Source organism: Artemia sp. Qi Xiang Cuo, chromosome 16, assembly GCF_049724085.1.
Source record: "Artemia sp. Qi Xiang Cuo chromosome 16, ASM4972408v1, whole genome shotgun sequence".
NCBI classification, from domain to species: domain Eukaryota; kingdom Metazoa; phylum Arthropoda; class Branchiopoda; order Anostraca; family Artemiidae; genus Artemia; species Artemia sp. Qi Xiang Cuo.
In genome coordinates, this window is record NC_142809.1 from 43,909,947 (window position 1) to 43,925,990 (window position 16,044).

A 16,044-nucleotide genomic window follows, 5' to 3' on the forward strand; every position below is an offset into this window, starting at 1 on the left:
ATCTGCTGATGACGATCACTGATGTATGTAGTCAAAATATCCAGAGCTTTTTGTGTCTGTTTTCACTGTCTAATAAAAGGACATCCCTATTTAAAATTGTATTTGTTCGTCATAGAAAGGCAGTTTGGACTTCGAAAAAATACCTATTCCAAAACCTAAGGGTAGGGGGCAATTTTACTGGTTTTTTTTTTCAATGAAAATACCGAAAAAAAAGAGGCATTTTCAAACGGAAATACCCCCTAAAAAGATATTTATGAAAATCTAGAAGGGGGAAGCAAAAATTACATTTGGAAGTCATGGTCGTGGGTAGAGACGTCTCCAAATCATACCCGGTCCACGAGCTTGTTGATTGGCAGCAAACTGGTGAAACCGACTTTTGGTGAAACTGGTGCTGAAGTTTATGAGATGAACTCAGAGGCCCCAGCTTTTGAATTATATCAATATTTGAGTAGGCGGTATCAAACCTCTCAAGGATTGACGCTCAGTTATATTGATGCTGTCGTAAAAATCTGTGAGCGATAAGAAGGATTTTATGGAGCTTCACAAGAAAGCATTCCAGATGGATTTAAACTGGTGAAATAATAAAATATATAATGAATATAATATATTTAATAATAGTAATTAATAATTTTAATTAATAAGAAAAATGAGCATTCATAAAACTGTAAATTTATGGCTTCCAAATTTAGGCACGACGTTGCTGACTATTTATTTTGAAATATTCAAGGTTTTAGTAGAAATTAAGTAAACATTAAATTACATAAAATTGAATGAAGCCAAATTCTATGAAAATTATCAGAAGTAAGAAAAGTCATCGAAGAATTGTAGGAAGACCAGTAGTAAATTTTCTATTGCTTATTTGTCCTATTAAAAGGTGCGGAACGCGGCGCTTTTTCCTTTACCTTATGGTAATGAAAAAGGTTAAGGAGAGAATGTGAAATGACCGACCTCTCCTTGAGATCTCTAGATTTTAAGATTTCTCCCAAAATTTCTTCTATTTTTCATGTATTTTGCCAGCTTTCTGCTTTTTTTTTAACTTAACCACACTCTTCCACTCCCTAGATAAATCAAGTGTAGATGTCTTTATATAATCATGTAATGGATTTTAAGAACTTAAATAAAAGTTCAAAAATTTTCAAGAAAAGACTGGGTATGATCAATTAATAACCCTTATCTGTTAAATTGTACTATATACGCAAACAATAAAAAAAGATACTGGATATTTCAATCACATATACAGTGACCGCCATCAACAGATATACATATCTGCAGAAGTATATATGCTGATGACGGTCACTGGATATGGGATCAAAATATCCATTGTTTTTTTGTTTGTTTTTACTGTCTAATAAGAAGATTTAACCCTATTAGAACTATTATTTATCGTCATGGAGAGGCAATGTGGTCTTTGAAATTACCTACGCGGATTAAAATTTAGATACGTGACTGAAAGAATATAAATGTTTTTACTTTTATAACTTTAATAAATCAAATAATATTAACATTTTGATTACTAAATATCAGTATATGTATATTAAACTGACAATGCACATTCATTTGTATTTTTTTCAGTAAAGTGCAAATTTTGTTCTGGCCTTGGGAAGGCATGGGGGTTTTGAGCCCAACTTATGTTAATTTCTGCTCGTTTTGAGTTTGACTCGGGTACTTATTTTAATTTCTGTTCGTTTTGTGTTTCATTTATTTATCGATGCTGATTTGTGGTAGTTTCACGCTTGGTAGATTATTTGATTTCATTTTTGCTCATTTTTTGTTTAATGAAGTTCTTTACTTTTCTTTAAAAAACCTGTCTTGTGGAAAAGTTTTTTTAATTAATTTCTTTTCGTTTTATATTGACATAGTCTTTTCAGGGAAAAAGAAAATAATACTTTAATTCTTTTCATTTTTTTTAAGACTTTATAGTTTGGCCTGCTATTTGTATGCTGGAGGAAAATTTTCAGCTATTTTAACAGCATATACCCTTTTAAAAATCTGGATACAAATAGTAGTGTTTAATTTAGTTTCATACCTCCTCTAGTTGACCTGAAATAGAAAACTTGATACCATTCGCAAAAAAAATTTGTTTACTTTCTTTGATAGCTTAGATACACTTACGTTACTTTGATTTGGTTAAATTTTCAGAGCAGGAGTAGCCCCGAAAGTTTGAACATAATACTCTCAGTCGTTCTTGGGATACTGCTGAGATGCCTTATTGGGAATTAGCATTAACACAGTGCATTTTGATTTAATCTTAAGCCAACACTTTGTTTTTAAACATAATGGGAAAATGAGAGGGTGGGCATGGGTGGGGGATTAGTTGCCCTCTAATCACTTTCGACTATTAAAAAGGGCATCAGCCCTTTCTATTTTCAATCAATTGAGCCCTTTTCGAAGTTCCCACGACAACTGCTTCGATATGAAGTGCCCTGGTCTAAACAACAACAACAACAAAAATAATACATTATACCCACATTGATCTTTACTATAAAAATGTCGAACCTTCCAATCACTTTCGACTATTAAAAAGGGCACTAGGTCTTTCGATTTCCAATCAAATGAGCCCTTATTGAAACGACAACGCTTTCTATAAACACCTTATATGCCCCCAGGGCATAAATTACAACCCTTACCCTAAGGGCTGTTAAGGTGGTTGTCATCCTCTAAGACCTAATTTCCAGAACTTTCAACTATGTTAAACAAAATGGCTATCTCAAATTTTTGACTGGATGTGTTTGGGGAAATGGTGAACGTGAGAGGAGCGTTAGTCGCTCTCCAATCACTTTCAACTATTAAAAATGGCACTAGCCCTTTCAATTTCCAATCAAATGAGCCCTTTTGAAGTTTCTACGACAACACTTTCAATAAAAAACCTTATATGCCCCCAGGGTATAAGATGCAACCTTTGCCCTAGGGGCTCTGGGGGGTTTGTCATCCTTAAATACATAATTTCCAGAACTTTCAACTACGTTGAACAAAATGGCTATCTCTAAACTTTGATTGAAATGTTTTCAGGGAAATGGTGGACGTGAGAGGGGGGTTAATTACTCCCCACTCACTTTCGACTATTAAAAAGGGTGATTTCAATTTCAAATCAAATGACCCCTTTTTGAAATTTCTGCTACAACTTTTTATACAAACCTTATATGCCGCCAGGGCATAACTTAAATCCGTTGCACTGAGGGCTCTGAGGGGGTTATCATCCTAAAAGACCTAATTTCCAGAACTTTTAACTATGTTGAAAAAATGGATACCTCAAAATTTTGATTGGGTGTGTTTGGGAAAATGGTGGGCGTGAGAGGGGTGTTAGTCTATCTCCAATCGCTTTCAACTATTAAAAAAGGCACTAGCCCTTTAATTTCCAATTGAATGAGCCCTTTTGAAGTTTCTACGACAATGCTTTCAATAAAAACCTTATATGCCCCCAGGGCATAACTTACAACCCTTGCCCTGAGGGCTGTGGGGGGAGGGGTTGTCGTCCTTAAAGATCTAATTTCCAAAACTTTCAACTACGTTGAATAAAATGGCTATCTAAAAGTTTTGATTCGATGTGTTTGGGGGAAAGGTGGGTATGAGAGGGGGGTTAGTTGTCCTCAAATCACTTTGGACTATTAAAAAGGGCACTATCCCTTTGATTTTCCATTCGAATGAGCCCTTTTTCAAGTTTCTACGACAAAGATTTTAATAAAAACCTTATATGCCTCCAGGGCATAACTTATAACCCTGGCCCTGAAGACTGTGGGGGGATTGTCCTGCTCAAAGGTATAATTTCCTGAACTTTGAGCTGCGTGGAACAACATGGCTATCTCAATATTTTTATTGGTTATGTCTGGGGAAATAGTCGGCGTGGAAGGGGTGTTAATTGCCTTCCAATCACTTTCGACTATTAAAAAGGGCACTAGCCTTTCCAATCGAATGAGCCCTTTTTGAAGTTTCTACGACAACGCATTCTATAAAAATCTTATATGCCCCCAGGGCATAACTTACAACCCTTGCCTTGAGGGCTGTAGGGGGTTTTCATCCTCAAAAGACCTAATTTCTAGAACTTAAAACTACGTTGAATAAAATGGCTATCTCAAAATTTTGATCGCATGTGTTTGGGGAAAAAGAGGGCGTGAGAGGGGGGTTAGTTGCCCTCCAATCACTTTCGACTATTGAGAAGGTCACTAGCCCTTTGAAATTCCAGTCGAATGAGCCTTTTTTGAAGTTTCTACTATAACGTCTTCTATAAGAACCTTATATGCCCCCAGATCATAACTCACAACCCTTGCCCTGAAGGCTGTGGGGGAGTGTCCTCCTCAAAAACATAATTTCTATCTGGAAATCAACTGCGCTGAACAAAATGGCTATCTCAAAATTCTGATTGGATGTGTTTCGGGAAATGGTGGGGTGGAAGGGGTGTTAGTCGCCTTCCAATCACTTTTGACTATTAAAAAGGGCACAATCCACTCCAATTTCCAATTGAATGAGCGCTTTTCGATGTTTCTACGACAACTCCTTCGATACTAAGTGCCCAGCTCTAAAGGAAAAAAAAATAAATGTGCCAGTATCGTTATTATATGCCCTCAGGGCATAACTTGAAACCCTTGCCCTGAGGGTTTTGGGGGAGTGTCCTCCTCAAAACGCATTTTCTATCTGGAAATCAACTACTCTGAACAAAATGGCTATCTCAAAATTTTGATTGGTTGTGTTTGGGGGAAGGTTGGGTGTGGGGGGGGGACTAGTTGCCCTCCAATAACTTTTGACTATTAAAAAGGGCACTAGCCACTCCAATTTTCAATCGAATGAGCCCTTTTCGAAGTTTCTACGACAACTCCTTCGATACGAAGTGCCCTGGTCTAAGACCACGAAAAAAATAAATAATACATTGTGCCAACATCGTTCTTTACTCAGGCAGCGCGATTGCGCTGCCAATGATACTTTTTTTCGTAGTTTTTGGGTCTGGTAATACACTTTTCCCGTTATATTTTGGACTTCGTTCGTTTAACTACATAGCTCTCCCTATGGGAGGAAAATTGCTTATATATGTTCTCTTTTGCAAGAGTTGGCTATAAAATATTAATAAAAAAAATTCTTCAGCTCCTTCTATGCGAATCAGAGACAATAATTTCAAGTTAGAAATAGAATTGGTTTGTTTGGTCAGTATTGCTAGTGTTTTTAGACTTGTTTAACTTCATTTGATCTTGCTGCACGATTCATAGCGGCCAAATGAAATTTTCATTTTCGCGTCCATATTTTTAAAAGATTCGGAATATTTCCAAGAAAGCAGGATATAGAGGAGGGATAACCAATCAAATTGTCCAAAAAAGGTAATAATAATTAACATTAAGCTCAGAAGGGGTTTAAAAAACAAATACAACATCAACATCATTTACCCTGCTACCACTAACTTAACTCTCAACTCGTTCCTTAACACATTTCAGTCAAAATTAAACACTAAATTTAATGATTTAATACTAATTTATTAGCGTGTAAGATCTTAAACTGCTGAAAAGTAGAATAGTCAATTCTGCTGAAAAAATTGAATAGTCAAAAAACGCTGTGCGTTTTTTCGCAGTTTAAAAAAGTCTGAAAGACTTGAAAGATAAGTTCAAAATTAAGATTAGAATATTGGAAGCCATAAAAATGACGGGTCATGCATACCTCTGAAAACGTCGGTGATTTGACAGGCTAAGTAAGATATATTAAATACTTTCCAGAGGGATCTTTTAAAGATAGCTTTAGATCAGTGGTCCCCAACCAATTTTGGGCCATGCCCCACCTAGGAATTTCTTAAATCTTGATGCCCCCCCTCGTGCTATTTAAATTTTTTTTATTCAAAATTTTACATATATTCACCTGAAGGAAGCTTAAAAAGCCGTTTTCTTGGGGGAGGTTTTTGGTCGTCCTCTGGGCATATTTTATGCTAATAAAAAATAGTGTCTGTATAAACCATTTTGTAATAACGTGCATGTCGTTATTACAATACTATCAATTATGCTTAAGAATGCTCTTTAAATTTTCTTTAAATGCTTAAGAATGTGGCTTCATTCACATGAAAAATGTTGTTTTGTTTTTTTTCAAAATATAGGCCCTAAAGTAGAGTCAGGCAAAGGGTGCTCGTCCTGCCCATGATTCACCAAAATGTTGCCATGACTCACCCGATGGGGCCTGCACCACATGTTGGGAATCACGGCTTTAGATGCTCGTTTGACTGACCATAAGCTGTTATAAACAATATAAACAATATGACTGTGTATAAACAATATATTAAACAATAAGCTGTACCAAAAAAAGGTTCGGTATCACTTTCTAGATTTGTAGTGAAAGAAACGGTAAAATAGCTAACCAAGGCCGTATCTAGGAGAGGGGGAGGGGTTTGACCCTCTCCCCTAAACGTTTGTCTGATTCGTAAAGATGGAAATAGACAGGGTAGAAATATGATGTTTTTACTAGATTTTAACCCCCAGGTCGGTAGAAATAGGGATAGATGGTATCCTAGCCTAGATAAATTTGGTGTAGGAAAAGAAAACAGTAATGGATACAGAATTTTGTAGGTATAACAATCTAGTTATAACCAATACGGTGTTTGGTCGTAAAATGGCTCATAAGTTAACATGGTATTCACGTGATGGTAAGACAGCAAACCTTATTGATTATGTTATAGTAAACCGAAGACTGGCAGGATCAATACAGGATACTAGGGTATAAAGGAGAGGTGTTATTGATGTTAAATGTAAAGATCACCATCTAGTAGTGTCAAGGGTTAATTCAAAGCTGAAATTTCGGAAGGGTAACTACCTCCCGGGAAGTTATTATGTTGGTAGACTCCAGGATGAGAATTTGAGAGAAACTTTCCAGGAGCAGTTGAATACTAAACTTCAGAGTTTAAAATTTGATAATGTGGAAGATGGTTGCAATAATTTTAGAAAAGTAATTTGTGAAGTTGCTGAAGGTGTCTTAGGGAAGAACGCTAGAACTGCAGCTAAGAATATCAGTGAAAAAGTTTTATGTTTAATAGAAAGAAGAAAGGAATTGTACAAGAATTATCTGAGTAATAGACCATATGAAAAACAAAGGAATGTAAAGAAAGTGGAGAAAGCATTATAATATAAACTAAGGAGGTGTGAAGTGGAGGCCAATGATAAAATTGCCGAGGATATGGAAGATGCAGCTAGTCGGCATAATAGTAAAATATTGTGCTAGTATGTTAATAAATTGAGAGGGAATAGTCAATCCGGACTTGACCCAGTTAAAAATAGAAATGAAGCCACAATTAGCGATAAGGAAAGAATTAAAGATAGATGGGCAGAACATTTTGAGAATTTGCTAAACCGAGATAGAGTTGCAGGAAAAGATATAGAGGAAAATGAAAAAGTTTGTGATACCTTGGATGTGAAGGAAGATTTGTTTTGCGAGGAAGAATTAACGACAGTACTAAAAGGATTAAAACATAATAAGGCTCCAAGTGCTGATAGGGCGGTAAAGGAGTTTCTCAAATATAGTGGCTCTGAGGTTAGAAATAAGTTACTGAACATTATGGATATGATTTTTAAAAAAGGGGAAGTACCTAACGACTTTAGGAAAACCTTAATTAAGCCACTTTATAAGAAAGGTGATAAAAGTGAGTGTGGTAATTATTGAGGCATTAGTCTGGTCTCTGTAGGTAGGAAGTTACTTAGTAATATGGTACTTTTTAGACTGAGAGATGCCGTAGACAACGTTTTAAGAGAATAAAAGTGCGGTTTTAGAAAAGGTAGAGAATGTGTCGACCAAATTTTCACTCTTAGGTTCATAATTGAGAAGTGCCTGAGTTGTCAAACACCTTTGGTCCTTAGTTTTATAGATTATGAGCAAGCGTTCGATTATGTTGATAGAAGAGCTTTTGTAAGGGCTTTATCCTTGTATGGTATACCAGACAAACACATTAAAGTGATTAGTGCTATGTACGAGAATAACACTGCTGCGGCTAAGGTAGGAAATAAGGGTAGCAGCTGGTTTTGTATTAAAACAGGATTTAAGCAGGGTTGTGTTCTACCCCCCTTTATGTGGATTATTTTGATGGACTTTGTCTTAAGGAGCACAGGAAAGGCCATAGGAGACCACGGAATCAAATGGGGAGGAAAAAGTCTCCTGGACTCAGATTTTGCTGATGATTTAAGCATCCTAGATGAAAGTATGATCGAAATGAATTAACTTTTAGAGGTTTTGAGAGTTCAGGGTGCTAGAATAGGTTTGAAAATTAATGTTAAGAAAACTAAGTCACTAAGGTTAGGAATAAGTGAGGATGAAAAGTTGACGTTGGGTAACGAAAATATTGATCAGCTGGGCAGCTTCACTTACCTTGGTAGTACTAGTAAAGATGGTGGGAGCAGTGAAGATGTTAAATGTAGAATAGCCAAGGCTCAGGGTGTTATTTTCATAGTTAAAAAAAGTTTGGAAGAATAGGAATATAAGTCTGCAAACCAAGATTAAATTATTAGAAGCTACAGTGATGACAGTGGACAAATATGGCTCTGAAGCATGGGTGCTCCGAAAAGCGGATGAAGATTTGCTAGATGTTTTCCAGAGAAATTGCTTAAGGATCGTTCTGGATATCTGGCTGACTGACCGTATTTCAAACAATAGGCTGTACGAAAAATGTGGTTCAGTACCGCTCTCTAGGGCTATAATGAAAGAAAGGTTGAAGTGGCTAGGGTACTTTATGCGGATGACGGATGACAGATTGCCGAAGATTGTTCTTTTTGGCCAACCGTCTAGGGCTAAGCGGAAAGCAGGTCGTCCTCGTCTGGGGAGGACGTCATAAAGAAAGATATAAAGGAAATGGGAACTTCTTGGGAGGGTGTAAAAAGGGAGGCTTTGAATAGATTGGGATGGAGGAGGAGCGTGCGTAGCTGTGTTGGCCGCAGGGAGCTTGGTGCTGCGGTGCGTTGTTAGTAGCAGTAGTAGTTGTAAAAATGTAACGAAAATGAATATAAAAACCAATTTCATACGTTTTTTGAAGTTCTTTTGGTATAAGCCTAGGACCCCAGCCATAGATAAGGAAGCAAGTTAATAAAACAATTCTTAATTCAGAGTATTTTGAATAATACTAATTTACATACTTTGCAGGAGGGAACATTTATTTTCCCTTCTTTCACAGTTGCACAATTCTTTTAACAAATCTTTAAAAAATAAACATGGATTCTGTTGCATTTTTCTGTGTTCAAATATTCTATATATGTAATTAAACATCCTCAGTGCCATCTAACTATTTCCCACAAAAACATATCAATAGACAAATATTGATAGGTTAGGTTAAGTTAGGTTTGGTTAGGTTAGATTGCGTTTGGGTGTTTGTTTGTAAACGGTTTTCAAGACTTAGAGAATAGACACAAATATTTAGAAATATGATAGAAAAACTGGAGGAAAGAAGTGAAGATACAGGTTCTCTCGCTGTAAAATGAGTTAACTAGGATTGTTCTGCATATTATGAAGTAAGAATTGCTTTCTTAACATGTTTCCTTATGTAGGGCTGGGCTCCTAGGCTTATACCGTTTTTATTGTAAACTCCTACCCCCGGAAAAAAAACTTTGTAACATCTCACCCCCTCCCCCCCCCCCGAAAAAAAATCCTGTATACAATCTTTGCCAAAGATTGTTCTTTTTGGTAATCCATTTGGAGCAAAATTAATCAGGCAGTCTCTGAATTGGTGGGAAAAGGTCATAAAAAGCATTAAATGGAAATTGAAACTTCATAGGAGGGGGTAAATAATGAAGCTTTTTTTAAAGATTTTCGGAGAGGAGGAGCGTGTGCAGCTGTGTCGACCTTTGATGACATGGTGCTGCATTGAGTTGCAATTAGTACTAGTATAGTACCCTTCTAAATGTGGGTCATGCTTCTTCTTTGCTGTAACCTTTTATCGGCCCTTTTCTGTAGAATTGCTTGATTTGTGTTGATGGTAGTCAAGATAATATTCAGAAGAGAAGGTTCGGGTTTTCATTTTTGTCTCCCAAAATCGTAAATGAACTAACTTTTTGGTTCAGAATCCCAACCTCTTTCGCGAAAATTGAATGGATTTTATTTACTTTTGTGTCGTCTTTGATGTTCTCTGTTGTGGCTGTGCTGTATTCTGTGTGATACCTGTGTCTATCGACCGCGACAATCTTTTTATGTAGTTGTAAAAGTCTTGTCTTGTCTTACGAATCTATTTTAAACTCTGAATTTACTTGGTTATTTACTTTAAATATTCAAAATAATATTTATTTTTGTATATGTTATAAATAATATTTTAATGTCTTGAATAGCTTCTAATAGTTTTTCAATTCCAACTTCATTTCAGGTTGAGACGATACGCAACATCTTAACTTCTGACTATCCTGAGGTTGAAGTTCGTTCAGTTGATGGTTATCAAGGTCGTGAAAAAGAAGCGATAGTTATGTCAATGGTGCGTTCTAACGACGATAGGTCAGTTGGATTTCTGGCTGAGGAGCGCCGGTTGAACGTGGCAGTAACCAGAGCGCGAAGGCATTTTTGTGTTATATGTGATGTTGAGACTGTTGGCTCTAATAAGTTCATCAAAGGGCTAATTGATCATATTACAAATATAGGTGAAGTTCGCTCAGCGTTTGAATATGGTAAGCAAGTATTGTTGTTCTTTTTTCTGTTTCTTCCTTCTTATATTAATGTGTGTGGGATCTGGAATTAGTTCTTTTTAAAAAAATGCTTTTCTTCCAGCTCCTTCTTAAACATATCGCCATGAGATAAATAATATGTAGTTCTATCACCTAATATACTTTATGTTTTGTTTTGCGTGAAAACGTGAAGCGTGAAAAAAAAATATAATGCTATCATCTAAAGTAACTTGTATTTTTTGCGTGAAATCAAATAGATAGCGCTTTGTTGCCACTTCATCTTTTCCGACACATGCACACAAGTTAATAAATAAATTTAGAGGGGGGAGATCCTTTGAAGAAGAAGGATGTATAAAAAAAAACTTTGCGAAAATCAGAAAAATTGACGTTTTTGGGGCAAAAAACTTTTTTTTACCCTAGCATATCTATTCATTTCCATCATTCCCTTCTTTTTGGGAGGTAAAAAGTCAAGCTTTAGCGTAAACAGCAGGAGATGAGAAAAAGGCGGCCTTCCTCATATACGGAATAGTTACTGTTCGTTTTAAGTTTTAATGCTGCTCCTTAATTTAAGCAGAAAAAAAACTTTTTTCATTTATCTAATTCCTTACTCTTTTTCAAATCATGCCAGAAAATCCCCGGATTTTCTCCTGAATGCATCGATTAAACATTTGAAACCCCTGAATTTTTCCCACAGAAAATCCTCCCAGACATATTGTAATGGAAGTGGGAACAATTCAGGAATTCAAATGGGAATTTCAAAGGTAAACTTTGCATGGAGGAATATTTCTGAACCGACTGGAAAAATGAGGTATTGTCATTGAAAAACACCTTTTCTTTGGTATTTTCACTGGATAAGTTGGAAAAACAAACCACATATTTTAAAAGACTTTTTTTGCCCTCCTAATAATTCTTGTGAGTGTTGCAATTGGTAGCGATTCTGGTGTTTATTAGCACTCTGTACAGACAGAAGGTATATAACACAGATGTTCAACTGACCAATACTGCAATGTTAGAAAAAGAAAATGGAAGAATGCCTTGAAGATATTTATGATGATGATGGTCTGCTGTTCTTGTACAACAGCAAACATGGACGCCGTTATTCAATAAACGGTTATTTTGGTTTAGATAAAATGTTTATGATAGTACTTTTATATGTGACCTTGCTTTATAAAATTTGAAAATTCATTAAAAAATTACTTTATCATTAATTGGATGTGATGATGAAACCACTAAGTTGTTTTCAACTTGACCAAAAGAACGCTAGTCAAAATGCTTCAACTCGTAATAATTAATTTTTGACTAAAAATAAATTAATAGATTAATTTTTGACTAATAAATATTAATTCATTCATTACTAAAGCTTGGAAAATGATTGCTGTTGCGTGGAATAATCGAGGTTATACTTAAAAAAAAAAACTAGTTTTGGTGTCCCGCCATACTTTTTCTACACTTTGCAATAAACTAGGCAAAATTCTGCGAAAGCAAAATTGTAGTGTTTTACTCAAAACCAAAAATAAATTTTGGAATTCATTCTATTCTGGCTAGGGGAAAAGCGTCAAGGATGTTGTTTTTAGAATCAATTCATCCTGTGGCATCATTTATGCTGCGAGGACATACCCGCAGCTGGGAGAGAAGTTGCACGTTCATAGCTTAACCATTGAAAATCTCTTGGGATTTCAAAACAACTGATCACTTTATAAAATAAAATGAATAGGCTAATGAAATTACCAAAAATATTCTATCTGGGAGAACAACAAAAGAAACAACAGCCAAAACTATTCAGCGTTACCAAGAGGGCCGTATCCTAGATTTTGATCCAGGGGGGGGGGAGTACACAAAAGACTAAATAATACATCAAAATTCGTTTATATGCATTGTTTTTACGTTTTACGAGTCAGACATACACTTCGGGGGGGGGGGGGTCAAAACTTCCACCCAGCCCCTGGATCCGGCCTTGGATACCAGCAAAATCACAGTTAATTATAAAAACTTCAATAGAAATGTTTTGTTTTGTCCCTTTTGTTAACTTTTTTTAGATGGGACTGAAGATAAAAGTGCCAATTTCGTGAAAAAGCCATAGTAAGTATATTTGTAGAAATATATTTTTAACTGCCCTATATTAGGCATGCAAACTTAGCCCTGTTTGCAAAAATAATATTCTGCCTGCATACTTAGCCTTATTTGCAAAAATAATAGTCTCTACCTAAAAAAAAAATAATATAGATCTATATATCGCTAACCAAACTCAAAGTTTAAATAACTGATAATTAAGCTTGTTTAACTTTTTCTAGTTCCAATAAGTGACTTATTTTATAGTTTTATTTTTAGACTAAACTAAATTATAGTTTTATACTAAATCTTCTTTTATGCTAAAACTAAACAACTACACGTATTTAATTGTTTATTTGTCATAATGAAGTTATAATCAAGTCATTTTAATTCTTATAGTCATTTTGAATGTTTTAGAGGATTTAATTTTTGTACAATTTGTGTATAGACCATTTAGCTCTATACACAAATCCCTTAAACAGGGACTTGGGGGAATATAGACTAAATGCTCTATTCACAAATTTAATTAAAAATGATCTTACAAAATATTTAAAAAAACCAATAGACATTAACACAGAACCGGTCACAAAAAGACCTTTGAGGTTAGCTGCCAAAAAGGCTGGATTAGCAATAAGAACGTGTTTTTAAATTATTTTTCTTTCATCTCATTGAATCGCCTTGTTTTACCCTTACTTTTTATCAGTTCTGGCTGAACTTCGCTGAAGTAAGGATGCTAAGACTGCTTTGAAAAATTCTAATTTTTGGTTTTATTGGTCGCATTTTGCTGTGAGTCTTTTTTCTTTTATATATTTTTGTCTTGCTGAGGATGGCCCTTGGACATGGGGCCGAAATATTCATTCAAATTATCTCCACTGTCTTGCAAAAAGATTTCCCTCTTGTTCTTCGTGCTTTTGTTGTTAATTATTTGTCTGGATCGAAACAATTATTTGTCTGTATCAAAACAATTATTGATTCATTTATCAAAACAATTATTTGCCTGTGTAATTGGATATGTCTGTAAACTTTATAAATAAAACCCATCTGTAGTAAACCCGTTATTTTAATATATAATTGAACCAAAGCTGTATAACCAACTAAATAAGCCCGAATTTCTCAGTTGATAGAGCATCAGACTCTTAATCGTTATGTCAATGCTCGATGTCAGGCGTTTTTCTGTCCGTAAAAATATGATATTGAAAATGTATTCATTTTAAGTAAAAGTTGTATTTGCGGAGTAAAACACCAATCAAAGGCTAAAATGCGGGTGCAGATGGATGTAAAGTATTCGATTAAAAGGGGGGGGGGATTGTGAATAAGAATTTCCAAAATTTGTCAATTTTACGTATAACCTGTCATCATCTCTTGAATAAACAGATATATTTTAATCATTTTTAACTTGGAAGTAAAGAGAAAAATTATAAAGTAATTGTATCTGTACATGGCATACTTTTAATTTTTTGGTTTTATTCCGAATCAATGCTTTGTTTATCGCTCAAACTTGGCCTATATACGTTTTTTTTTAGATTAAGGTCAAGTAGAATGCTGAACGATTGCCTAAGCAAAACGATTGCCAGCCACAAGGGCTGGGGGCGCGAATGATCAGAGGGAGGTGACAAAAAGCCGACGAACCCGTCTTTCGCAAGCCAAAAGGACTGCAAAGTGACCTTTTTTACCTAGTTTAACTATAAATGAAGAAAATGTTACCAAATGTAGAAATTGGAATTTGAGGATTAATTTATCCTACGATAAGAAAAAATTGGTGTATCACAAGGTTATTTTCATAGACACTTCCATAATCCAACAAGTATATTTACACAAAATAAGCAAATTTTTATTTTGAATGTAGAACCAAGGAATTTTAATTGTTATGTATCCTACAATAAATAAATATGGTGTATTACAAGGCTATTTTCATAAAGAAGGACATTGAAAATAATGATAATTATTCAACCTAGCAAACGAGAATATTTAGCCTAAAGGTAAATATTTGCGGTTTTTTATATTGACGATAAAGATAACGCATGCAAATCTGGCACTGGATAGAGATAGATGGCGTATATCTCTTCTTATACACTAAAATTTACAGACATTCAATTATTATATGGGAAATGCTATATTATATTATTATATTACTGAGGATCAATGGTGATTGGTTAGTATAATAGAAAACTAAATAGAGATGACTTTTTCTCAAATCCTCTTTATGACGAACTTATTTAAGCTTTATCTGTGAATTTTTTATCAGGCCATAAAATCAAGGCCATAAAATACCTTGAAACACCGTCGCCTGAAAGCGGCTGCGCCGAAAATGAAAATTTTTGCGAAACTGAGTTACAAACGCTATCTTGTGTAAGAAATAATTGTCTTTCGAATGATCTAATTGACATTGCTGTAAGATGGCTCTAACTGCCTGTATTTTGCCATTCCTCTTTGACAAATCGCATATTCTTTAAAGCTGTCTTGCTGAATCACGTACACCATGATCCGTTTTGCCAAAAGTTGCTGATTTGCTCAACAAAAGTTGGTTACATGGTCAGAAAATCAACGCTCTAGCTATAACCAATTCTGAGATACAAACGTAAAGTCTTTCTAACTCGTTTTTCACGGTTTTTTGGAAAAACAGATTTACTTTGCGTAAGAGATTGGCTCTAATAAGCTACCAACCATAACAAAACTACCAACAACTTTTCAAACTATTGACAAGTTACCAATAACCTACTATTCCTGTTGTTATAACTTACCATTTATCACTAAATCAACAAAATAGTTACCAAAACTTTACTAGAGTTTTACCAAGCTATCATTTCTGTTGTTAAATTTTTATTACCAAACGTAAGCCACCATTCCTGTTGTTGCAGTTTAGCATTTATCACCAAATTAACAAAAGTATTATCAAATCCTTACCAGGATTTTACCAAGCCACCATTTCTGTTGTCACAATTTTTCTTTTTAACTTTCAGGAACGTCGCTTCCCAGTAGCTGAAGAGTAAAAGATGTCTAAAAATCTGTCAGTGCTGTTTGATATCCAACCAGGAATACTTGCACTTTAGACCTTGTCTTGAAATGTGAGCACTTTTTGAAGTCTTGAATAAAACAAGTCATGTTCCTACCTTGTTCAAATTTTTACAAGAATTTTACCAACAGAAGAGAATTTTAAAAGAGTTTTAATTTTACGAAAAAAAAATTTTTAGGGGGGGGGGAAGTTTTTTTTCTGTATTTTTACCTGCAATTTACGAGTCGGAGAAAAATGTCTTAGTTTTTAGAAGAAACAGTCTTTTTACCTGCATTTTATGACCAATTTACGGCTCGAGAAAGATTTTTGGCACAAATTTCTTATAATCACATATTTTTAATCACAGATTATAAATAATAATGCTGCAGCTTCAGGCACTTAAGTGCTTTTTCAGAT

At 35.0% G+C, this 16,044-nt stretch overlaps 1 protein-coding gene across 4 annotated transcripts in view; it reads left to right on the plus strand.

Annotated features, from left to right (window-relative positions):
* The window catches only part of LOC148942941 (DNA-binding protein SMUBP-2-like), a 194,623-nt gene extending 178,879 nt beyond the window's left edge, over positions 1-15,744 (plus strand). For all 4 annotated transcript variants that reach the window (XM_089102613.1, XM_089102614.1, XM_089102617.1 and 1 more), the window contains exons 11-12: positions 10,295-10,589; positions 15,596-15,744. In XM_089102613.1, the coding sequence (XP_088958739.1) occupies positions 10,295-10,589; positions 15,596-15,618 (318 nt within the window). In that variant the 3' untranslated portion in view covers positions 15,619-15,744. The remainder of the gene's footprint in view (positions 1-10,294; positions 10,590-15,595) is intronic.
* The last annotated feature ends 300 nt before the right edge of the window (positions 15,745-16,044 follow it).